The 27510-nt window shown below is 40.4% G+C and overlaps 1 protein-coding gene across 2 annotated transcripts in view; it reads left to right on the forward strand.

Moving 5' to 3' along the window:
• The window catches only part of GNAO1 (G protein subunit alpha o1), a 1372168-nt gene that overhangs the window by 1097593 nt on the left and 247065 nt on the right, over positions 1–27510 (forward strand). For both annotated transcript variants that reach the window (XM_069640205.1, XM_069640215.1), the window contains exon 6: positions 20986–21115. In XM_069640205.1, coding sequence (XP_069496306.1) covers positions 20986–21115 — 130 coding nt within the window. The remainder of the gene's footprint in view (positions 1–20985; positions 21116–27510) is intronic.

The raw sequence follows: 27510 nt of genomic DNA on the forward strand, positions 1-27510 counted from the left end.
GCTAGTTAGAGACAACGCAGATTTATGGGAGACTACTTCAGCATTATGGCGCATCCATTTTAAGGCATCCATCAGACCCTCCGACAGAGAGTCGTTCTGGCAAGGATGTCTCGCAGCTAAATCAGTCAAGCGCTCTTGCCAGCGTGTTGTTGGATCTGCCTCTCTGGAGATCTGGTTTTGGAGAAAGTTGTTAAAAATTTCAACTTTTTCCATTAGGGTCGAGATGATGACTGTCTGATCCTTAAGAGCCTTGTGGATGGATTCATAGAGGTTAGTAAAAGGAATCATGGCCATTGAAGATGCTGCAAGCACATTATTATAGATTTGAGCGGCTGCAGATAGACTTGCTTTGAGCGTTGAAGCGACAGAGCCGTCTAGGCCAGAGTGCGAGCTGGTTACTGTGTCCTCGAGCAATGAGGGTTGCTCTCTCATTTGTATATTTACGATCTTAGCCGGGTGTAGCGTTTTGGTTGTTGCTGAACAGTTTGGCGGAGTACTGGTCGACACACTTTTGTGTTGTTGTGAGCTCTCAGATATGGTCTTCAAATTGTTTATATGTGGGTTTATGTTTGGAACAGTGCCAGGAGCACAGTCTGATTTAGTAGACCACAATGGGCGCACTTTAGACGCAACCAGCGTCGTTGGATCATTCCGAGCTCGTTTCACGGAAGATTCCAAGTGTTGTTGTTCAGTTTGTTTTGACAACAGTGCGGAACGTTTCCTGTTGAGTAATCTTTGTTCGTAAGATGCTATCAACTTTTTCTTTGCCACCAGAAAGTCATTGTCTAATTGAGCCATCAAACGCATTTTGCGTGATAGTTTAGGCAAACCGGTGTTATCATTTGTTTCTGCATCAACGTGGACACTGATCTCTTTGTTCGTTGGTAAATGCTGTCCATTCAAGTTTTGTAAAGGAGCCTCATTGCGCTCAGATTGAGCGTCCTTTCCAACTTGTTGTATGGGCTGTGTCCTTTCTGCATTTTGAGTTTGCAGTTGCCTCAGTCAGACTTGACAATTTTCGATTTAAAGGTAAGACTTTGTTAGGCGCCGGCTTTTTTACCTCTATTCATTTTCTGAGGCTCTGACATAGTCAGGGACGTTACTTGAAAGGGAAACGTCTCTGGCATTTCCAATGCTCCGGTGCATTGTTTACCATTTGCGCCAATGATTGAAATGCTATCACTGTTAGTAGGTTCAGTTATATTGCTCAAGGCCACAGTCGTGCATGTTGAGCCATCCTGAATTGCAAGTGGTTGTGTTGTTTCATACAAGTTGTCAGACACATTTGTGTTGGCAGAACTTGTGTTCAAGGCTTCGATCAGCTCCACGTCTGTAACATCAAACGGGGAGTAAAACAACTTCGGGGCTTGTTGCCAAAAGACTCATTTGGTCTGGTATTTTGTCAGGAACATTTGAGCTCGGCGGTTGCAGCTGGTTTTGTGAAATGGAGGTCAAACCATTTAGTGATAGGACACTGGGGACCAAAGCCGGCACCGCCGCCACTTCAGGCATATGAAGGGCTTTGCTTTCGCATTCACCTTCCGTGTTCTGTAAACTGGGATTTGAGTTAGGAGCAGCGATGTTTGAAGTTTGTATGCTGCTCGCTCGTTTTGTTCACATCAACATTCGTAGGGTCGTGAGCAGATTGGTTAGAATTTTGAGACCCCACACCCAAGTCAGACAAGCCAGACACCGCCTCCATGCGCCCGCATACCTTTGGCGGAATTACAACCAGGGCAGCTTTCAAAGCGGTCCAGGGATTTAACATTCGTCGATGCTGTGTAGAGTCTTTCTTCTTGTTGGGGGCCTGTATTTGCAGTCATCAGAGTAATGACTACACGCCAGACGCCCGGGGACCGTCACAGACTGTAGCAGACTGACTCTGTTTCACGACTCTGCACGCAGCTTTTCAGTTTATATAGACACTCCTCCTTGGTTAAAGGCAGAGTGGCTCTTAACAGGCAAACCCTCATCGCTGCAGCTCCTCCGGAAACAGAATGAACAGGGTAAACACGACTTTAGCAGATTGACTGCTTCACGGCCTACTTGATAGGTAATCTGCAAATTGAAATGTCTTTCCGAGTGCTGTGGAAAGGTATAGAAGGCCCATGAACGTGCCTATAGAACAGAATGAGAACTACTTGGCAAGTTGCATTGTTAATTATTATAATGTTGAAACTATCATGCATATATAGTTGGGAGATGGCTACCTTTGCAGTAGTTACGCTGCATGCTCTGATCATAGATTTGCCTGATATTAAGCAATTGGCCTGAATCATAAATGGTTTGTGGTGATTTTACTTGGGTCTCAAATGTTTTTTTAGAGATAATTATCTGAAGAGGTGAGAGCCTTTGTTTGAAGAAAAGTAAAGCCCTGGAAAAGGATGCAGGACGAATTTTCACTTTTGGAGGTTTTGGCAAGCTTCTTAACATCCTCGGGAGCAATGTTTTTCAAATAAAGGTGTTTTACATTAGCCAATTTTTTGGGGATTGTTTAAAAGTGAGTGTTTGTTAATCCGTTTCTGATCACTCTCCCTAATTAAAATAAGGACAAGAGCAACTAGGAACGGTGAGACTGGTCTTTTGAATGAAAGACTTTAACATATCCCTGGTTTTGAAAAATGGTTGAACAATAGTTTTGGGCACTGAATAATGGTTTAACCTCGCATAGAATTGAGTGGAGTGCAATGAAGGTTGTTTTTAGAGGACATCCTAGCTCATATGTATCTGCATGTATAAAAAGAAGATGAGCAAGACCGACTGTCCTCAATGTTTACATAGTGGAAGCAGCCTCTTTCTGTGTATTGCAAACGGGTCATTTAGGGGCTGGTGCAAAATGTAATTCTCAGCGTGAAATTAAATAACATACAGCAGCACAATACATATACAACAAAAAATTCTGAGCATATGGATTATATTCGTGGGAAATTGGCTTACTAAATGAAAACAAAAGGGTAATGTAAGCGCAGGTGTTGCACACTGTTTAGGCACCCATTATATGCCCGAAATGGGAAACCTAAATATTTTAAAGATTTTTTTCTCTATTGTACAGCAAGTGTTGCCACTTTTGTAGATGCAAATGAATAATTATTTTGCTAACTTAAAACTGCTCAGTCTCTCAAAGGAGGCGGATATGCTAAGACATCCAATTCATATGCTGAACCTTTTTAGGGCCCTGAATGGTCCGGCAGTTGGAAAGGTGACAGGGTAAGGTGTCATTCGAATTGAAGTGTGTAGGTTATTCCAGGAATGTTTGTCTCCGTGTTTTCAGTTGCTGTTAAAAGGATTTGCAACTGGAGGGGGACGTACCTGTGGGGTCGTAAGTGAAACTACTATACATAAAAAGGGAGAAGATGATGCGGACAGTAGGGCCCAGAAATTTTCTTTTAGTCTGCAAAGTGGATCATACCAATCTGGTACCATTGGTGGCTGACATTGCTGCCCACAATAGCACCCTGCTTTTGTGTACATTTTAAATGATAGGAAAGCCTTATATTTCTGTGCTGGGAGTTTCGGTGGGCAGCAATAGAAAGAATGTGTATTCCTTAAATATTTGTTAGTGCAATGCAAAGATATGTCATATGTCACAAGACCGGCTTGCCCCTAAGCTCCTTTTTTGTTTTTGAACCGTTTGTGTTTTGGACAGGAATTTGATATTGTTCCAATCCATATGGAGGGAAACGTTCAAATTGCCTTATTTTCTGATAAAGTGGTTATTTTCTCTTTTGACCCTGGTTCTGCTAACAAGTATTCTCTATTACACTATAATCACTTTGGTGTGGTGTCTGGTTATCTTTTAAAGGCTTTGAAAGCACAGAATATGATCTACAATGCTCCTAGTCGAACGTTCCAATCAGTTGACAAATTGCCCTATGTAGGGATAGCTATTAATAATGATCCAGAAGATGTGGATCCCAAAAGCTTTGATGGAGAACTTGGGGGGTGGGGGGAGTGGAGTCAAGAAGCAGGTTAGAAATTGAGCAAATATCCCATTCGCCATCAGGGATAGAATGAAACTTGTTAAACGGGTTGTGCTACCTAAGATTTTATATTTGTTTAAAGCCATGATGATTAACTTGGATAAAGAGCAAACTCGAACTCAATATACGTATTGTGAGTTCTATTTGAACTGGAAGAGCTCTATGCAAAGACAAGTGCTACAGATCATATTTTGAGTTGAGTATTTAAATCGCTTTTTAAGTTATTGGAAAAATTATTTAGGGGGTAAAAAATTAACTCCAATTCCCAATGGGAGTATTTTATAAGCGAGTTAAAATATGTTTTAACTGTAGAATAAAAATGTCTTTTGTAATCAAGATTTCATTGCACCTAGTTATTCATGCACATTAAAAGAATCATTGTTTTGTCTTCAGATCAGGCAATAATAGTAGTAGTTTCTTCTTGTGCCACTACGTGCACAACTAGTTCAAACATATCCATGGAGCTGTATGGGTGAAGGCAGGGGGACAAGTACCTATCTGTCTGTTTACTATTTGGCTTTTTCTACAGAGGTAAAGTGCCCAATATGCCCTTTGGGCCTAATTCACAGAAGCGTTTTATAATGGCAAAACCCCATTGGAAAACGTTCTGTGAGTCAAGGCCTTAATCTGTAGGGCTGGCAAAGACTGATCAGGGACAGGAATGAGGGGGGGGTTATCTTTGCGAAGTGCAAGATCTGGATGCAATCAGTTTTCTGTGGCAATTCTTTCATCTGACAAGTAAGGGCTGTGTAGCAGTTAACCAATAGCTTCATGAATAAAAGTAAGTTTTTGGTACCACATTCACCCTTTGAAATTGAATAAATGGTGTAGGGATCGAGTATGCTCTTGTCCTCAGGTACATGATTATAAATATTTAATACATATTGTTTTATCTTGTATGAAAATTATCAAATATCGGGGGGAAGAAATGTTTAGAAAAATTTGCTAGAATAGTAGGTGAGCTATTATACCCCTCTGTAGAAAATGATTGGCATGGGGGAAGTATACTCGCGTTTTACTTAGAGCAATTATATTAGGACAGTTGATAATTGGGGGCATGAAAGGATGATTTCAATCTCCTCCACACTCCTGCGGTATTGGCATGCAGAACTAATTGACCAGTAATGCTGTAAGAAGAGTGTTTTAATGAATCCTTACGTAGGTTACTTGCAGCCCATTTTTAAAATGTTTATCCAAGTGGGGATTGAAAACCTGTACAGCCTAGAATTGATTTGCACAAGAGGGGTTTTCGTACTAAAACACTTTAATAGGTAAATGGAAACATCTTTACAGATCTGCTTTTGTCGATCTTAAAGAAACTATTTGCCTATTATGTATTGTGAGGGCAGGGTGCTAAAATTGAACTTGCCACTAGCCAATGCCTAGTGTTCATTTTTATTTATTTAGTGATAGTTTCAAAACAAGCAGGAAGAATGAAGCAAACAATTACATAGAAACCTTTCACATACATATTAAAAAACGATTACAACATGAAATACAACCAGTTTATATATATATATATATATATATATATATATATATATATATATATATATATATATATATATATTATAGATTTATTGATTTATTTCGATGTAAGCCAGAGCACACTGGCAAGCTTGAGTTGCACTCCCAACCAGGGTATCACAATATCACAGCCGTCGGTCAGGAAAAACAGCACCATGGAACAAAAGATGAAGTTAAAATCTTTTCTTTTTTAAGGTTAACAAAATGGTTAAAAATTGCTGTATAGCTCCAAACAATGAAAAAGAGGCAACAGCAAAAGCTGACGTGTTTTGCGACACCTAGTCGCTTGATCACATAACTTGGCCTTCGTGTGCTCACCCATTTAACAAGTACGTGTCATGACAGCATAGTAGAAAGAGAAATGGGTCTTTCCTTTCGGCAGCACAAGCATAGTCTCATGTTATCCATTACAGGCATATTCTCTTGTTTGTGTCCATACCATGGTGGCCGCTGATAAATGTTATGTCAAAGTGACAACCTCAATCCAGTAGTCACTCCTGCGGATAGATAAATATACCATGTCAATCATCGTTCAGGTATCTTAGCAACATCACATACAATGTGGCGACATAATACAAATTATTCCAGAATAGTCTCCACCAGGGACATTTAAAATGTTAGTGCAAATATCGCATTGAACAACCTCCTTCCATGTTGCATCACAGTACAGAAATCTCTAAAGTGCTCAGTGCATTTCTGGTACATCCCAAACTTACAGGAATGTTGCATGTAAGTGCAAGCCACCTTTTTAAGTGCTCACATGGACTGTAAAATGCATCATATCTTAGCAGCACCACTTATAATATGGAACAATGAAAAATATTTTGGGATAATCTCCAAAGGGGAGGTTTAAAGAGCGCAGTGCATATATAATGCTAACCAGTACCTTACATAGTATGGGGTCAGAATGACATATCTTCAGGCTAAACTGTCCAGTTTACAATTGGGCTGAGATTGTATCGCACTACAAAAAATCGACTGCCGGGAGTATTCTAGTCAAAGAAAGGATGTCAAGGGATGTGAGGCACCTACCATTTGTCTCCAATGAGGCTTCAAAAGTGCCTAGTGCATTCAGCATGTGTAGCTCTAAAGTGAAGCCAATACAATATCCTATAATATCAATGTCTACCGACTAGTTAAGGTCACTAAGTGCAAATGTAGACACAAAACCTTGCTCAAAGTATGAGCCCAATAGTCAAACATGCCATTAAGTGAGGAATATACTTTAGTAATGTCCATGTACTCTGCAGGTGAATAGACCCCTTTGCATCAAACACCAACATATGGAAATTAGAAAATGCATGCTTAACATCACAAGTACATCACGGCTATGGGAATTGGATGTGCACACATTGCCATAGCCTACGCCCTTCCTTTCATGGGGTATTGGCAGAAGGAAAGACACTAAGATCTATCATGTTAATCATCTTCCCAGTGTAAGACATACTGATAATATCCATGGGCAGACCCACATTCCAAACAATTAAAAACTAATACAATTTAAATAGGGGAGAGAAGAAAGTCCCTTAACCATATCAATGCCTAATCCGATCCAAGTTTTATCAGAAAAGATCGACAGGGTAGGGTTGTCTTATACCTATTCTGATTTCAGGAGACCCTATTGAGAAAATTATCCACTAAATCAAAATCAGAACAAAGACGGTTAAAAGTGCAGAAGATTACAGATACAAATTCAACTCAACTCAAAGCCATCAAATATAAAGCGACTAATCAACACCCCCTCTCTCTCAAACATATACAAGATGTTCGTACGCCTAAAAAAGTATACAACTCTTCATCTACATTGTGTCCTATGGAATTCTTAGATTTGAAGTCCACACTGCATCTCGTTTCTTGCCAGTTTAGCAGTCGTTCTTGATCACCTCCTCTAGGTCCCAAGACAACTCTGTGTATCCCAAAAAAGGAAAATCCATCCAATTTTCCCTCATGTTTGTCCCCAAAATGTTTTTCCATGGGATATGTGGCGTCATGATTCTTGATCGCTCGAACATGCTGTAAAATACGGACCTTCAACTTGCAGTTGGTGCTCCCAATGTACCACTTGTTACATGTGTATTTAAGTACATACTACTCAAAATCAGGCTCACAAGTAATCTTACTGTTGATCTTAATGGTGGTGTTAAGAATAGGATGTTGGTATGTGCTACAATAGTGAGCACATTTGCAGATTTTGCACCTGGTGCACTTGTGGAAACCCAGAATTGCTTTGTTGAGCCATGCATGTTATTTTATTTATTTATTTTTTATTTTTGGGTTTGTATAGCGCACTACAACCCTTAGGCAACGACTGCACATGTCTCGCGTTCGGATGTTCATTCTCCATAAAACTGCTACCTAGAGTATCTTTGAAAGATTTGCTTTTGTGATAGCTCACATTGGGATTAGTCCCTAGACTTGGATTCAGATCAGGATCCGCCATCAGTATTTTCCAATGATGTCTGAGGATCTTCTTAATCGATGTGACTGAAGTTCCATATGTGAGTATAAGGCATGTAGCGTCTTCATCTTCTGATGTGTCACTTGTTCTATCACTTCCAAGCTTTTATGTATGCTCTTTCGATGACACTTTTTGGGTAGGCTTGTTGAAATCCCCATGCTCTGATTTGACTTTCCCTATTATAGGCTTCCATTCTCAAACAATTTCTCTGCAGTCTGGTCAACTCCCCATGGGGATTCTCCAAATCAGATACTTGGAATGACCACTTGTGGATTGCAGAGGAGTAATTGCTCCTGTTGGCTTACACTGTAGTTCAATTTTCGGTCGATCACCTTCGACAATGACAATAACATCCAAAAAGACAACAGATTTGGAGCTATGTGGTTCAGTGAATTTCAAATTTTGTTCATTTCTGTTAAGGAGTTTGACGAAGTTCATCCATTCCACCTGACTCCCTCTCTATATAATGAAAAGGTAGTCAATGTAGCATAGCCAAATTACAATCTTATCAGTGTGGTTTTCATTCTCTTCACTCCACACCTTGAAAATTCTCCCAGTACCCCATCGTTTAGCATACGACGGGGCAAATGTGGAGCCCATGGCTGTGCCTTGTACTTGTCTAAAGTACTCCTTAATAAACAAAAATACATTATTGGTGAGGCACAGCATGATAATTTCAAGCACCTTCTCCGTATGTCCGAGGTAATTCAAGGATCTTGTATTCAGAAAGTATTTACAAGCCTTAACTCCACTCTTGTGCTGCATGGATGTATAGAGTGATTCTACGTCCATTGTGGCCAAGATAGATTATTGTTCCCAGGGTAAGTCCTCTATCTTAGCGAGAAAGTCCTTTGTGTCTCTCAGATATGAATGCAAAGAGGACACAAATGGAAACAGTGTTTCATCGATGTATTTAGACGTGTTTTCGAGTAGTGACCCAACCAGAGTAACAATGGGTCTATCAGGAGGTCTGTGAATATTCTTATGCCCTTTGGAGAGAAAGTATATGGTGGGACCTTTTGGAATGGCATTTGAATAGAAATGTGGCGTCCTCTTCCAAGATTCCTTTAGTTTGCCAGTCTTTAAGGAATGTGTGAACTTTCATTTCTAGTTCTTTTATGGGATTGTGATCCAATTTTTCATACCAGGTCCTGTCATTCAACTGTCTACCTGCCTCACGTATATAGTCACTCCTATTGGTACTGACAATGTTCCATCCTTTATCTGATGGCTTAATGATGTACTGTGTAAGCAGACTCAATTCTTGAAGTGCATTCCTGTGCTTGTAGGAAAGATTTGCTCTAAAATATCTGTTTTCCTTAGATCTAATAGCTTTTAGATCTTAAATAACCAGATTCTGAAATGCTTCGATAGTACTGCCAGGTACTGATGGAGGATTACATTTGGATTTTATTTTCAACCTACTTCTTTTGCAACACTCCACATTAATGCCCATTTGGCCCAGGTCAGTGGCTGTTTCCTTCGTTTGTGTGGCAATCCTTTTGTAGGTGTGCTAGTGCAGTCAAAGTATCAAGATCCTCAATGATGATATCAGTCTTTCCCCTCTGTGCCAGTGATGGTTGTTACAACGATTACAACATGAAATACAACCAATTCTGATATATATTTGTGTGTGTGTATATATATATATATATATATATATATATGTGTGTGTGTGTTTTTAAATAGGCCCCCTACAAAGAAAAGGAAAATCTAGAACCCACAATGATCTCAAACAAGACAATACTATCGCAATCCCATATAAATGTGATCCTCAGAACTTAAAGTACATTTGAACTCATGGGGGATCTTAATCAGCAAAACTATGGATTCAAGTTTCTTTAAATTATAAAAATATATTTAAAAAAGAGTGATCAGATTAAAATACAAAAAAAACTAGTGTCAATTTCATTATAAATATACTAGTGGAAAAGCCTGTGTACACAGGCTAATGTGCGTAAAGGAAGACATTTTCAGAGTCTAAATATATTATGAGGTGTGTTTTAACATAATTTATGATAATGGAAAAATAAATGTTTTAAGGATTGTGCTCCTTTTACGTGGAGTAGTAGTGACCTCAAACAAAATCTCACGGGATCCATTGAAAGTTCAATATAGTACATAGGGCCAATTGTTGTATCTGCTCCTCATTGTCTTGGGTTCAACATACGAGTTTTGGACTCAAATGTATAATGTTGAGGGATGTTAGTCATACAATTCATGTGCAGCCTGATTCAAAATAGACATGAGATCATAAAATAAAATAAATTGAAGTCAAAAGTTTAAAATGTACTTGACAAATGTTATTGATATAATCATAACAAGAAATATTACAATGAATAATTACATAAGTACATTAGGAAAACAAGTCATTTATTTATAGTGCTTCATCAAATGAATCCCTGTCTTGTGCCTTTTCTGCAGCTAATGATATGTTCTCATTGTTGAAATACACATTTTGTTCACCTGGAAGATGAACTTGAAGTCTTATTGTATGCGTAAGGTACAGCTCCCTCTAGCAGTGATGAGAGAAAGCAGGCAGGACAGTTATATAGTATGATGAAACACAACAGCGGAGTTAAAATTTAACTTTTAGCAACAGTTTATCCTAATATAGCGAACATCAAAACGTGCCGAAAACTGCATAGTACTCGCTTTGAAGTTATGCAGTGATCGTTAAAGTGCAGCAGCAGAGTTCAAGTGCACAAATAAAGCTTATGGCTAGTTTTTTTTCCAATATAGCCAATAATAAAGTGTATGGAATCTGCATAAGACTCACTTCAAGGATAACCATTATTAAGTCACAACTAAATTAAGCTGCAGAGGAGAGATTTTCAAGAAAGTCATAATTTCCTACAACGCTGGAACATTCTTTAAACATATTATTAGCACAAAGAGCATATACAATAGGCCACCAACAAGATCTACAAAACGACATACACTTTAAAGATGAGAAATCGCAACACTGTACTGCCTTCCAAAAGAAAGATCAGAAATTAGAACATTCATCCTAACTAAAGGGCAACATCTGGGTTTAAAGTTCCAAAGAGAGACACGTAACAGCAGTCTCCCACAACAGTTAGGCATTTTTCACCCATAAAATAAGAATGGGGATCGTGTAAAATCAACCTCAGTCTCTCATTAAATACAAATAAATTAATGAGGAACTCGCAGCCGTACTACTTGTCTTCCATAAAGATCAAGTTTAAATATCTTGTTACAGCTATGCTTAATACGTCCCCTGGATTTATCAATAGACGATGCCACATCCAATCCCAAGATGTAGTTACTGATTTTAGCATATAGTTGCCAAATAAATCTAATCAAATTGCTGACTGAGCCATGCATTCGATTGTAAGATGTTTTAATGTCTCAATGGCAACTTTACAAAAATGGCCTAAGCTCTCCAGTTTAAGAACTTTTGCTCTTGCTCTTAGCACGTCATTAGTAGGCAATACATTAAATTTCACTGGAAGGAGGACATTTCCGCACTTCATTGATAGATGTTTTTGGAGGTAGGGCTGCAAGATATTACATGATTTTACACAGGCCTCCAGATAAGGTGCGTACTAGGCCTTTTTACACATCAAAATCTTGTAAATATGACAGCTTTATTATTTTCCTGTGTATGTTTACACACAAGTTTAGAGCAGAGGGCAGTACAAAGGTCCGGTTACTTGACACAAACCAGAACGCTTCTTTTGATTTGTATCTACATGGATGTAATTGCATGCCATGGATAAAAGCCTCGAAACAGAATGCATTTCTCTGAAGCCTTTAAAAAAAAGACACTGCACACTGTGATTAACAGAATGGTTTATTTCCATTCAGCTTCTGCTGTGTTGATGCTCATGGAGCCAAACAGAAGCTCTGTGCATATTTATTTTCCTAACATTTTAGGATTGTATAATTAATAAGATGTAAAACTAAGTTGCAATTGAGAATTTACATTTGTAACAAATTCCATTGAAAGTAAACCAGTATTTCACAATTGTATTTTTCTGAGTTTCTGTGCTGTGTGCATAATCATCTGGAGGCAGATCATTTTTACACTTATAATTTAATTGACACTCTAATTATAAAAACAGCGTGTAAAATGACTATGCACAGTCTAGTTTACATCCATTCAATCTTAGTCAATGGGGTACATTACTATAAATGGTCAGTGACAGCAGAGTCTTTGCTCAAGGGTGAGTGATTGTCATTACACCAATCACAGGTGTTCTAGCCTTTCAAATCTTCAAGACTACAATTAAAACATCCAAAACCTGACTCTCCAGGAAGTGCAAGCGCTGTTCAAAAACAACAAATGAAAGTTAGATTTGTAATTGAAATAGAAACTAAGCAAAACCTGTCTCTGTGATAATCCAGGTAGGTATTTAACTTAATGTAGTGCTTCATACATGGTTCATCCAACATTAGACCTCAGTCGACCCTCTGTTAACCGACCTCTGAAGGATGTTAGCCAATAAGATGGCTCAGCCGGTTGAGCACTAGTTTCTGCAGTCTGTGCATAATCTGTAGGTTGTGGGTTCGAATCCCGGCATGGCCAACTCAGCCTTTCATCCTTTCAGGGTTGATAAAGCAGTACCGACTTCTGTTTGGTGATAATTATGATAAATATGTTCTATGTACAGCGCTTTGCCAAAAGCGTTATCTAAATAACCATTTGACCATGAAATTAGATATAGAATTTAGCATGGAGTCCTTGCCCCTCTGCACTTGTATCATAACATTGGCGTGCCATTAGGTAGTAATAGCACCAGGAAATGAGGACTTTCATTAAACATCAAAAGACAATTTTGCTATGGAACCTCAAAACACACAATACAATTCATGCTTGCTCTACTATGTAATTGGCTACGTTTTTGTGTTTTCAACATTTAAATGTATACAGGAGAGATCAAATGGCCAGACCTTGGAGAAATAATGAAATGTGTATTCTGTCACAATGCAGAAATCTGCTGCATAGTCATGATTTCCACGCAAGGATGGAACCTATCCATGACAAACCTTCTAGTAGAAATTAGTAGCTCCCTCGAGCAATTAATGCCTAATCCCACACGAGTGTAGTGCAAACTTCAGGACTTGGAATGGATTCATACGTTAGACACGGCCAGCAATTAGCACTCGGTAGCCCATCTACCCTCAGAAGGCCGAAAGTTACACACATGTAAATATTTGCAGCAGTTCCCTGACAAAAAGGTCAGGGACCACTTCATGAGAGCTCATTTGAACTTACACCCAACCAACGAAGTCCAAGCAACCTGAGGCCTATCATTGGTAAAACATTGTCGGCATTGTAATAGGGATGTAACGGTATGACGGTGTACCGTTAAAGATACCGTGAACCACTCAATTGAACAATAATAACCGTCACATTGTTTATACCGGTATACCGTTTATACCGTTAAGTGTGCTTTTTAATCTGATTTGGAAAGGCTGCAGTGAGCAAGTGCTGCGCAGTCTTGGTCTTGCACTGTTGGATGTGCCATCTGCCAAGTAGTTTCAGTTGGAGCAGTTTTTAATGCCATTCCATAAACCACACGTGCCTGACACAAAATCAATATGTTAGCAATAGGAAGAATAAATACAGTGCCAAGAAGGAAAAGGGTTTACTTTGGGTTGGCGGCTTTGGGGTTTATATATTTATAATGGATAATATTTGCTAAACATATGACAATGGGGGGATTTCCCTGGTTCTATCATTGAATTTACATATAATAAGTCACACTGCGAAATTCACTCATCTCTGTAGGTATTCCCTGCTGCCACACCAAAGGGTAACAGGTCCGTGATTACTGAACACCTTTTGGCCCGCAAGTAAACTAAAGGCTGTAACGTAAAGAGAGCGTGCGTGTGTGTATACGCACATGCGTATACTACCATCTGCCTTCATTGATCTGTGGCATGCAGGTTATAAAGATGGCAACATGTTCATCTTCACCAGTAGCCAGTGGGGGAGCTAAAAGCCTAAATGACCACTTAAGAAAAGCTATTCATTTTTTTTGCCAGTCACAACAGGGCTCCCCCCTCCTCCTCTCCACATGTGTGTTTGTGTTTGGTGGAAGCAAGGGGTGGCATTTCAGTGGAAAGTATGTTGAAAAGCCCAATTCTGGCCCAGGGGGCCTGGTTTTGTTTGTGATGATAAATCCGACAATTTATGACCTTTTAGAAAATATTTGTTAAAATTGGTTAACTCCACCTGCTATACCGCGATAACCATGATATACCATCATTTGGCAAGCAGGTTATTGTACCGTCATAAAACTAATACCGTGACACCCCTACATTGTAACGATGACGCCAAGGTAGAATCCCTGCTCCACATCATAACATTGTATCTGGCCCTGAGAGCCACTCTATCGAAACACTTAAGATCTCTGTTCTCCAATTTTGCAATCTCTGACTCTAACGGTTGGTGGAGGTCTCTGATGTCAGGACAAAAGACCAAGCGCATTATCGCAGTGGTTAAATTCTTGATCAAAGCCCTCCCCGAGATTGGTACTGTCAAAGCTTCTTGACTGGAATTTTTCTTTTCCTTTTCCTTTTTTCTCACTTTTATTTTCTCATTTTTTTCTTTTTTTTGTTTTTCTGTTTCTGTTCACACTATCGAATCTGGAAATGTTAATTGTTGCTAAAAAATAGTTAATTCAATTTTAAACACAAATACATTTAAAAAAATATATATTTCCATACAGTTTTTGCACACGTTGGCTGGATGTCGCATACATTTTACTCTCTTCAAATCATATTTACTCTCAAAGTTTAAAAATGGGGGTAAAATACTCCCACCTCAAAATCTTATCTGGAGCACTGGTTTTACATCATTTTAGATATGGTTGTACATCTTTTAGCCAGCCAACATATCTCTATTAAGGATCCAATCGTTTTTTTTTTTTAACCTTATGAGGAGAATGTACTATCTCCGTCTCTGTGGATTCAACTTTTGCAAAGATTAGGCAAGCACCAGCCCATGTAGTAAGAATCTTGCATGAGCGGTTTATCCACTGGCCATTAAGCTCCACAAACAAGGTGCCGCCTGGCGGCACTAGTATTGATCCAAATAGTTGTAAACAACTATGTTCTATTTGCGTCTGTAGGGAAATGAGCCCTGATTCATGTTTGATTGCCACCAGAGGGATTCCCAGGGGAAGGCCCAAGACCCTTTTCCAAATTCTAGATTCAGGCCGTGCCCACTCCCATCCTTCATCCAGAGTCTCAGCACTGTGGATAATCCTCAGTACTATTTTCTGATTACACATTCTTGCAGCTGGCGTCAAGGAGAAACAGCCATATCTCCTATACAGAAGGTGTAACTGAGCTGCAGCTGTAGCTGAAGCGCCTTTAATTACAGCATCATGATCACCTCGAGACTCCCTGTCAGATACAAACACCCAACTATTTAAAGGTCCTCACAATCTCCAATTTTTTTATTATAAATTTTCCAGTTATAGAATTATTTCCACAAGTTTTCCTTTGCGGGATTCATGATCAAAACTTTGGATTTTGCGATATTCAGATCCAGGGACCAAAAGTATTTAATCACCACCTCCAGCGAACGCTGCAGGTCAACTGGTGAGTAATCAAAAAGAACTAAGCCATCTGCGTACAGCAGATAATGTATGTTAAGGGTTCCCAATTTAGGAGCATTCGCAACGCACACCCCTTGAACAGACTCAAAGGTCAAACATTTGCATATAGAAACGGGGCCAATACGCAACAATGGCGCAGGCCCTGCTTACTAATAACCCAGTCCGAGATAGTCTGAATGCCTAGTGATAATTGACTCTTGGCGAGTGAGAAATGGTGTGCTGTGTGCATGTGTAGAATTGAGGGAGCAAGTGACCTTTTATGGCTGGCTTTAAGCTTGTAACGTGAAATGGTGTCCCCCGGAGACAGTATTTTTCAATCTATGGGCTATGCAATACCACTGATCCTAAAACTAGGTAAAGGTCACACAGTGTGACAATCTCCCACCACATTTCCCAATTCAAAGTTGATGTGAAGAAACTGCCAATGTTTTTTAGTAGAATTTGATTGGAGTGGTCCCTCGCCTGATGCATGGGAATCAGATTTGATTGGTTGCAGGGCAAAACAGCTAAGATAACATGAGGGAATGTTCTGTTATTCATTTTTCCAGGCAGACTACTCCATCTCTTGCTAGTATTAGCATTCACACATTTCTTGAATGCCTTTTTAAAAATGTATTTTACTTCATGGTGGCTTTTTAGGACATTGTATAATGGGATGACGGCTCAGGTCACAGTTAAGTGTATCGCCTAACCCCTTTCCTGTTCCACTACATAGTGTGGCCCCCTCTCCGTCTTCTTTTTGTCCGTTATTGAACCCTTCACATATGCGATGATGTAAATGTCGACATAAAGGTGTGGGTACTGTTCTTTCACTGTAATTTTGTATGTAGATTTATTATTGCTGGTTTCTGATGTCAAACCCTCAGCCTTTCAATGTTTTGAATTTTAAATGACATGGTGAATTTCTAATTATATGATAATTGGTAAATATGTCCAAAATGGAAATGTTTCCTATCATGCTGGTCTGCCATCTGGCTTTGTTTGGTCATTACCAATTCTGCTGATTCAGGGAGGGGTCTAGGTATCGGAGGGTTCATCACTACGGATGTATACAACATCTTGTTTAGGAATCTGCAAGCCAGCTTCATCAGACTGAAGCAGACTTTGTGAGATTGGGAAAAGGTGCAATAACAATGATGCTATTGCCAAATGTTCTGTACTTGTTTAATATGCTTCCAACCCACACTCCCTATCGATGAAAAGGCAGGGGAGTAAATATTCAATTGTCAGTCTTGCAGATGAGGTGAATGGGTGCTCTGGACGTCCAGATCTGGCACCATCACCATGGAAGCCTTTACCACTGGGTCACAGATCAAGAGGACACTATTTTCGCTTGGTTGGTGATCGAGAAAGGCTCTATGCACCTGACCCCAATTGTATGCCTATTGTCAATGGACACCTCTCTGTAATCTTCATAAACTGCCCCCGCTATTCGACTGGTAATGAATTGTTGGAAGGTGAATAACATGTTTGGGTTTCAAAGTTATCTTCTTTCAATGGAATCCTCACTGAGGAATCATCACTGTGGAATCATCTGTCCGTCAAGGTTGAGGGAAAGCGCTGAACAGCAAGACCTTCCATTAGGCTAGGACCGTCACGGACATTTCCTTGGTCGATTTTGACTTTCTTACGTTTAAGTGCAAGCCTGGAGAGCATGAACCTATGTGCCCGGGTTTCCTTGTGGACTCTTTGATTCTTCCGCCCTGTTCACTTTCTTGTACTATTTACCTTCCCTTCAAAACTTTAATGCTCCTCCAATATCCACCTCAGCTATTTATAATTTGCCAGTGCTGGTGTGGGGTGAAGTAGTTGCAAACAGAATCAGTAGGGCACTCCTCTAGTGGACCGTCTATCAGAACAGCATTGTTTGTAAATGTGTCCGAGACCACCAGGGCTAAACTCGACTTGGACCTGCACTATATGCAGCATTAAATAATGTAGAACTTTTGTTGACTGCTGCTCAGGATGAAACAGTGCAAATGTCTTACTGAGGACATTTGTTGGACCTATGAAAAGCTTTCAACTTTATTAGATGGATCTGTGTCATTTCCTCACAGGGATTTCAATGAATCCTGTTTCACCAATTTGACTTTTATTTTTTACAACAAAATGCAGGGGAAGACTCCTCATTGACATCCCTTCAATCCCTTTGCCCCGCCGCACCACCCCCGAAACCCACCTTTCTAAATACCTAACCCCAACAACCACCTACATTTTTATGGTATAGGAAATCGGTAAAGCAAGATTTTCTGAAAGTGGTCTGCAAGGAAAGTGGGTAATACGTTTGAGCAGATGAGGTGATGCAACTAATTGACCTGTTGGTGGGTTCCCCTGTCCTGGGTTCCCCTGTCCTGAATACGCCCCAAGCTTTGTTTAATGGAGTTGGCATCTCCGTTATTAAATGCTCTACCCCGGCTCAAAAAAGGGATTCGTAGGGCATTAAATGTGGCTAAAACGCAGATCTTGAAAAACGGAAAAATAAGAACCGTACCAAGCGTAGAGAACTGGTTTTGTGATCTTCTAACACTCTTTGCAAGACAAAAGGTCACATTGATAAGAAGAGCATTTGGGCGCATACAAAGGCTAGGTGATACCCCTTTTACAGCGACAGATATCCGTTGCAATTCGGGTTTTGGCTAGCCTGTTGTGTGTTCTTCGATGTGATTATATTTTCCTGGTTTTTTTCTCGTTATTTTATTTATTTAAATATATGTTCAAAGTGGCTGTGTGGACTAATAATGGTAAAACCGGATGAGGTGTTCTAGGCAATATCGTATATACTGTATGTCTGTCTAATTTGGGGAAAACACTTTTTGCGCCCCCTTTATATTGTTACCTGTATTACTGAATTTGTAATGCATTTTCCTGGCTTAGTTGGTTGGTCGAAACAGATATTTGCCCACAGTGCGCCTCTTTTCTGGATTTTATATCTTCTAAGATGATTGATTTCTTCAAGTGGTGCTCTTCACTTCTAAATTACTGTTTGTTTCATCCCCACACACTAACATGCTTGCCTTTATACAGAATGTGTGCTCTCTGGATTAGTTGGGTTCGTAACCTCAGTATATTTGATACTGTTGAATGGCACATTTAATGTAGTTCTTCAGCTTCTACAGAGTTTTGTTTTGTGGTGCCCTCTGTGTTTCTTGGGCATAGAGATCAAGATTGGTTTGGTCAAAGGTAAGGGTCAGTCTAACAGATTTGTGACACTGATGGCTATGACAGGACAGATCTGCTATTCACTTCATTTTCTCTATAGTAGTATCAGCCTGATTGATCCTGCCTGTGGCTTGGGTAAGGTCCATTCCAAAAGGTATGCAGTATATCAATTGCAGCATATGATGTTATGGTTTGTCAACTCTTTTTCGACATTTAGCTTGTTTGCTAAATTATTTGTTCTGACTCCAACTCCCATTCCAATACCTTCCTAATGCCTATTTTCAGACCCATGGACTGTTCTTTTAATCCCCATAGAAGACCCTAAAGATGGCAAGTTATCAATGAACTGACCACATTTTCCCACCCCGCCCCTCCCATAAAATTACAAATGAATCAATTCATAAAGCATTCCCCCTGCGTTGTTCCTGCTCCTTTCTATGATCATGATTTACCCGTGCTTGACACTTAAATGATCCTTTCTATTTTCAAACCAATAATATGTATACAATAAACTCTAAACAAAATTGGGACTTCTGAATGATTACTGCAATCGCATCACATGCTGTGGCATGGACTATAGACTCTTTTGCCCCTCCAACCTTCTGAGCAGATATTCATTTGCAGTTGAAACTGTGCACTCGCATTTTATTGAGCTCTTGCTTGGTGTGATGAAGTGACTACTGCTCTACGGGAGCACAGGGATGAGTAGTGCCTAAAAGATCTACTCTTCCACACACAGTAGCAACTAAACCAGCAATGAATCCAATCACAAAGATGAAATGCGCACAGCCCGACAGGTGCCTCCTTTATCTCTTTGGTAATGTAGGCCAAGAGCAGACTGTACTCTATTGTTTGGGTGTAGATTGGCACAGTTACAACACAAACAACAATAGTATGGTTGTACCAAAATAAAAGAATGTCCAACCACGGTTCTATAACAAATAGATGCTTTAATAAAAACTAACAACGCACACAACTAATTAAAAACAGTAAAGACCCAGCCCTGTAAATGAAACACAAATAATTGTTTTACTGTGGCCACCACTTTGTGGTACAGAGGTGACGACTCATTTTCTCCCCAAACGACTCCCGTTTTCATGGGCTCAGAGTGACATTTTCCCCTATGGAACTCAAGCCGAACTCTGTTGAACAAGACAAGGTAGGCACTATTGGTGTCCGCCACTATTCCATCTTAGCCCCTTCTAGCCACGTTTTTATTTATAACAACCATCGCTTTCTCCTCGCTGAGCTAGCCTGACTGCAGCGTGTATGCTCCAAAGCAGTCGGTGGCTACACCTCCCATTGTGGGGCCTTTTCACTTGCGAGTCCAGAGTTCACAGTTGACTTGCTTCAGTAAAGATGCAGCCATTTCTCATAGTATGTTCATAGGTCGTAGGCCAAGTTTAAATAATATACACCCTGCTCTCCTGAAGGGCCCTTTTCTCTTGACGAGATCTGCACTTGGTGTGCCTGTATGTCGAAGTGTTGATGTTCCTTAACAATAGAGGTACTGTATAGTACACTCACACATGTTGGGAAGACTAGCCCTCCAACTCATGGTGAGATCGCACAAAAACACATTATTTTCTGTGTTTGTCTTCATCACAGTGTTGGATCCTTAAAGCCAGCCCTACAGATAAGGGGTGTACTCCCTAAAAATAGGCAAATACGCCCAAAAAATGTAAATGGGGAGTAAAAATACTCCCAATAAAAAATGGGAAATGGACGCATAGGACCTTGTGCCCATGCTTTCACTCAAATAGATCCATGTATGTGTTTGGACCAGTAGTTCATCTAGTACCACAGGAAGAAACTACTAGAATTGTAGAAGAGGTCAAATGTATATTTTAATATGCATGAATAACTTGGTGCAAGAAGTATTTCTCACAAAAATATTTCTGTTTTACAGTTGAATATTTTTTGCTCATTGAAAAATCATTTTACTCCCAACTTTCAAAAATAGGGAGTAAAATACTGCCACTTCAAAATATTATCTGGAGCACTGCTTAAAGCTATAATTTCAAAATGTGTGGTAATCTGTATTCTTTATACAGCATAAGTTAAATATAAAAACTGGTGCTACTGGAAAAATCTTCTTTCAGTTTTAATGTTGGAGAAAAGGGCGATTAGTAAACCAAAGTAATGATGTGAATTGGGTGCCAGGGATGTGCAGAGATGCCCTATGTTCTTGTGCCACTTTAAATAAGACCAATCCAATATGTGTTTCTTTTTCTTTTTAAACATGTTTTGTCATATTCCTCTACAGGCTGTTTGATGTGGGAGGTCAGAGATCAGAGCGCAAGAAATGGATCCACTGCTTTGAAGATGTCACTGCAATCATCTTCTGCGTCGCACTGAGTGGTTATGATCAGGTGCTGCACGAAGACGAAACCACGGTGAGTGCCTTCAGGCAAACATGCTCTCTCCTACCACTTATTGCACGCAGTTCTGCTCTCAGGGTGCCGCGAGCCTGGCAACTCCAGTCTGCTTGGTCATTGAGTCCAAACGTTTTTTCTCAATATTCTGAATCCTTGGATAAATGTTTTGATGGCATGAATATTGCTTAGTCCTACTGTATTCTTTCATTTCATGTTGCTACAGTGCCATCCGTGTTGCAGAATTTAAGGAGCTACGTGTGATGAGCTGTGAAAGTGACTTATAATTGGGGTCATTTTGCCACTTTGTGTTCAGTATTTTTGGACTGTTCGATAATTATTGGTAATATAGAAAGCAGAAATCTTTGTATTTAAAAGGTGTTTCTTCAATGCAGTATTCCTCTGTTTCTTACGTTTTCTGGTACAGGCGAAGTATCCACATTTTGTGCAACTTTCTAGTTTAACCAAAGAATGATAGGTCTGCTCTCCCTAGGAGGGCGGTCTACTCTACAGGCATATGACTCCTTCCATGAACAGTTCCTTGCTTTGTTAAATCTGCCAGCAGAAGCAGTTTCATCATTGGCACTGACATTGTGACGAATGCTGTCTCTGGGAACGATAAGAAGCTAGAGTTGATGGGCAGATTGTACCATGTATGAACCATTCCATTCAACTGTCATTATAAATCGGACAAGGTGTGGTTGCCATGTTATGCCTTTGCTGTGCTACCTTCAAAGTTGTTATACAGTTTGAAAATTAGCTTTGCAATTCCCTGGTTTATTTGGGGCTTCAATGAAGGTGAGATCACTTGTTAGTAGCACTGTGTGTATTTGATTTGCGGTTGGCTTCCAGTAAAGGACCAAATTACTTCAATCTCTAGGCTACTAAATGTGACTGCAAGCTGGTCACTAATGAAATTCCAGGAGTTAGTGGTGTGCCTAAGCCTCCTTGCTCATACCCTCAAAGCAACACTGTGCACCCTCGCGCGAGATCGCTTTTGTCAGGGGAGAATTCTGAAGTTATTAATGCGCTTAAAGAAGAGGGCATGCTGTTTTGGGTAATTGCTGTAGAAATGGGCTTTCCAGTTGTCATCTATGTGCGTGTTTGAAGGGTGGCTCATTTGGTTGCTGTTAATCATCGGTATGCTGCTTCCATCTAGCTACAAAGAACGCATGCCCTTGAATTCTGTCTCCGCACTTGACTGCGGAATTACTTTGGAAGTCCTCTTGCATTGTTCGAATGTCGAAAGCTTGGAGTACAGCATCAACGTTTCAAGCAGATCTTTACGATCGTTTGGGTTTAAAGTCACAGGTTGCTACTGTTTTTTGATATTTCATACTCCAACTAAACTGAAGCACAATGTTTAGTTGACTCGGTTTCCTTTTTTCATTACTTGTTAAAATAGGGTCCATAACCCAGCAATTGATTATTTATACAATATTCACACCCGGGGGAGGGCGCAAAGCCAATCAAGTGGCCAGAAATGCGGGGGAGCTAAGCCAGCCAAGGCCCTTCCCTGTGTGCTGCCATTTCCTGGTTGCATGCACCCGCTCCCTAGACCCACCATTCCCCCAAAGGTACCCGCACGTCATGCCCAAAGGACCTCCCACCTCACTGGCTGGGGCTCTTTGCTCTGGCTCTGTGCTCCTACCCATCGTGGCTGCCATAGAAATGGAAAAGGGACTTTATCTATTTTCTATGGTGGCAGCCATCCTGTTTTTTTATTTTTATGGGAGGTTGCGCTCGTGCAATAGGTGCCAAGCCCGTCTCCCATTAAAATAAAAAATACAACTTTTCGCAACCCCGGGTGAAGCCCCAGTACACGAATAGCAACCACCCCTTTGTCAGGGGGCGTACATGGCCCTGAGCCCTCAGGCCTGCCTGGGTGGGTTGTTACCAGCCCTATTACCCCCACACTCCTGAATCAGGTCTGATGGCCATAGAAATACATCTTACATTTTAAAGCATGTTCTATCTAAATATGGTTAATACAGCCCTGCAATATACAAATAACAAATTACAATTAACATCTTTTTTTTTCCCCCAACTTTCTTGTCAGTTCCATAACCCCTCTATCATCTAAGATTCTTAGATACCTTCTTCACTCCAAATTCAGAAGACCTCTTCCTTTTTTTAAATTAACTCCAATCCGTTTTTTTTTAAACTGATACCATAACAAATTTTAAGCCTGAAAGGAGAACATTGAGAAACGTGTGCCTCTCCAGCGTGTGTACTCAAACTTCCCCCGAGGTCATTTAACTTTCCACAAACAGAAAAACCCATTGCATTCAAGATTCGTATGCCTTGCTTCCAACGGGGTACACTAGTTGTGGGCACCTAAATAGCATAAAACTGATGCACGACTCAAATGTTCATGTAATCTCTTTGGCTTGCGAGAGATGGTAAAGACTTCATATTTGGGTACAAAGCACATGTCCGGGACCAGTCCCCCATCACCAGTTCTGGGCAGCAATGTGCCACTCATCCATATCTTTCCTCAAACATTCTTCAGTCTTTTTCAGATCAGATATGTAGGTTTCATAATTTATAATTAAAATATTAGGAATGTCAAATGTGCATCTGACCCAACTAGAGCGCCCAGCCAATTTGACGTGCATTACGTACGAGCTTTAATATCGTGGATTAGTAACTAAAAAAGTGAGACCTTTTTTGCTGTAGCAATTCTCAAAGATAATGAAATGTGTGGCAGCTTTAGCTTCACCATTCAGGCTGCAAGTCCAACCTAATCTACTGAAGTGGAATGTAGTTTGGAAGGCCAATTTCATTTTGCTATATAACACATTCCAGAATCACAACTCATTCCAGGTTGAATTTGATTATGTTCCCGACCAATGACCCATTTACAATTAGTGCTGACATGTTCCCGTCAAAAAACGAGAAGTGGTGCAATCCTCTATTGAGCTTAGATGATGGTCAAAGCTTGTAATTCCTCCCATGTATGATCTGGTTGTATCCTTACTGACCAGAAATTATAATTTTTCTTTTAATGTGCAACCATCTGTATAGAACAGCCCCTTTTTCCTATTTTTTGCAAACTCCTTGTTTTTTGTTTTAATGCTATTTATAGGAAGATCCTTCTGTTTGCAATAAACAGATGATTGAAAGCAGTTTGGAAACCAGTAAGGGCATTATCCAACAGTATTAAATCGTTTACGTATGCAAGATGCCCCATATGCACTGAATTGCATTTTGGGGAGAGCATCTGGCGGCTAGTTCATGCTCTTCAAGATTATTCATAAATAGATTAAATATAAAAGGTTGCTCAAAAGCTCCTTTTGTTTTAGGGACCTTTCCTTACCGATGGGAACAGTATGAACCCTTTCCTTGCCCATGGGAACAGTATGAACCCCAAAGGGGCCTCTTTGAAAATATTTCACCGTGTTAGAACAGAGGGCTGTGCTTAAATTCAGGATGACATTAAGCTTTCACAAGCTATTACACGTTCGAAAACGCGTGAAGATTCAACATATGCTACAAGTCAAAGTGATTGCGTCATGTTCAGCAAGGTGGCTTTGTTAACTTAAAGCTTTGCTGCTGTGGATTGTTACAATGTGTGGTAATTGTAGCCTTAAAACACTCGAGCAATCCTTCCGAAAATGAGCGGTTATTTCTACCAAAGTGGTACAAGTGGCAGCCAACCTCCCACCCTTCACTCTCGTGTCCATCACTTACATATGTAATATAGTCCCCTCAAGTCATGTATATGTTATGCAGTGGGGTGTGCACCTCGTCTGATAGCGTTTCCTGGAATAGAAGAACTAAAAAACAAAACCTTGACACTGTGTAGGCAAAACTGAATATGTTTCCAAATTCCGTCCCACGAAATGCACCTTTCGGCTTCCTTCACTCTCCGAATGTTAGTGCGATGATAGCTCAGTCCCTTTAATGCCAGATCGTCGGAATATAATTGTGTCTGGAGCCCCTTTGTATTACTGACTGGCGTGCACTTGCTTGACGATTGACGATGCAAATTATGGCTACTATTCTCGGATTGAAGGTAATATCTACAGTACGTTTCTGATTTTCAAAAAAGTGTCGAAAACAGACGATTGCAACCGGGTAAAAGGGCCAACTTGCAAGCCCATAGTCGGACATAAATCACACGGTCCCCTTGCATGGCTTCCAGTTCTCCACATGCACACAGCCCACCAATGGTGAATGGAAAATGTGAAAGCATGATTGCAATGTCTTTCTGTTCTGTCACTATGAGGCTACTCTGCTATGCTATCCCACCACAATATATTGTTTCACCTGCCAGGTTTCGGTTTGCATTGTATTATTTTGAATATTTTAAAATAAGAAACATACTTAACTATACTTTTTGTGTATGTGTTTGTCACACTCTTGCTCGCTCACTCATATGTTCAAATCCTGCCAGACCCAAATCATCCTTTAATCTACTGAACGTTAATAAAAAAGGAGGAGCACAGAGCTGTACCATTAGTTAACTATTGCGACAGTGTTTGGTTAATAAGAATTTGATGTGCTGTGTCTAAACAAAAGTCCAAAAACAGTTGCTATCTATCAGATTTAGGGACTTGTCCCAGGAGAAAGACTCGGCACAATCATGATGCATGTTTGGGTAGAATTTGCCAACCGTGGCAGTTTCTAAGATTTAAAACGCAGCTACTGGAGAAAGGATACAACGCTAATGATAATCACTTACCTAAGGTTGCACAATCTGCCAATAAGTGATAGCCGGTATGTGGACCGCATGATTCTAACTCTATGAACTCAACTCCTGGACCTGAGTTTCCTCTTTGTATTTCCCAGCATTTAATCTTCTGGGCGAATCGGGTTCAAACAGCATGTACCGACCATTGAGGCAGCTGTAGGTACGTGCATGCAGAATACTACATGCAAATCTTTGAAATTAGAGTGCATCCTTTCCAGGGGGCCCGTAGTCCAGAGGCAGCAAAGACTTCTTTGCCTAGTCTATTTATTTTATATAAATGTGGTAGTCCTAATGTGGACTGGCCTGACTGGCACACTAGCGCCGTTTCAGATTTCCACACCCTTCCACAAACCATAGCAGTCTACTTCCCAGGCACTAACCTTCTGAAAACAGGGCTGAAGCCTAGGAACTGCCTGTTACATTTACATCATAGGCCTAAATGGAACACTGCATACAATCCTTTAGTGGGGTCCACGACCAGCTAACAGATAATAGGTTACTTTTATTTGAGCAGCATAAATAACCCTTATTAAAACATTAAACTATTCAAGAAGCCGCCCAAGCCACTGGAAGACCCGCAGAAGATCTAAAAGTAACGGGTCGCTCGTGGTTACTATGGTCCGTGCAGAATTACACACAGAAAAACATCTGAAAACTTCAAACCATGCTCCTAATGTTGGATAAGAGACAGAAGGGCAGCATTCCACTTCTAAGCCCCCGAATGGGTTAAATAATAACAAACGTTCACAGCATTACCACTGACAATAGTTGGGATCATGTTGGAGGGCGGCGACATATCATGCACGGCTGGCCAGGAATGGAGCAGTAAAGGTGAAATGTCATTTTGCCTACAAATACGAACGTGTTTATTCCATTTATTTCAAGAAATACTCGTCTGGTTATTTCTGAAGCACATTCCAAAACACACCCAAGAATTAACATTAATGAAAACGTTTGATTCTTGACACATTCTAACACGTGACATTTCATTGCATACTCCGTCAGTGATTCCGATGCTTTTAACTTATTAAAAAAAAGACCTACATTTTGAAAACAGCCCGCTATTTCCCCACTGTCTCATTCCTATGTTCTTCAAACTAATTTGACACTTCTCGGGTGCGCTAACATCTGTCTATGAACGGGTAGGTCCCGATTATCAGAAGCTTTTTTTTACGCATGCCATGGGATGCACTTGGGCAAACAAAGCTCTGCCCCGCTCAAAAACACATAGTTAATGTCCGCATCATGCTTGCGCATAGTTAATGTCCGCATCATGCTTGCGCATGTTGTGGCTCTTTCACCACTGCAGGACTCCATTGTGCCACGCAGGGCATGGAAAGGGTTATTTCAGCACAATTCAAATTCGAATCCTGATTTGCCAACTGGACGCGCTATGAAAATAAATCTCTTCCCTTGCCCCTTTTTTCGGCACAGCTGCAGAAGCGTTTCCCGACGAGGGGGTTTTGGGGGGGCTATAGCCCCTGGTCTTTTGGTTGTTGCCCCGGATAGAAGCTCAAGAGTTACAACCAAAAGGCTAGCTAGCCCCCGAGTCCTGACATTGCAGCCATTAGTGTAGCCCCAGATCTTTTTCAGGCCTAGCAACACCCCTGCACAGATGCTTAGGCAATTCACGAGTGGGCCATTTCTGACACTTTATTGCATGTATTTTATTTTTTAAGCTGGACAGCAGGGGTCTGAACCACTGTGATACTGCTTGCAT

This window comes from Ambystoma mexicanum, chromosome 1q, assembly GCF_040938575.1.
Source record: "Ambystoma mexicanum isolate Mex_15411 chromosome 1q, UKY_AmexF1_1, whole genome shotgun sequence".
Lineage (NCBI taxonomy): Eukaryota > Metazoa > Chordata > Amphibia > Caudata > Ambystomatidae > Ambystoma > Ambystoma mexicanum.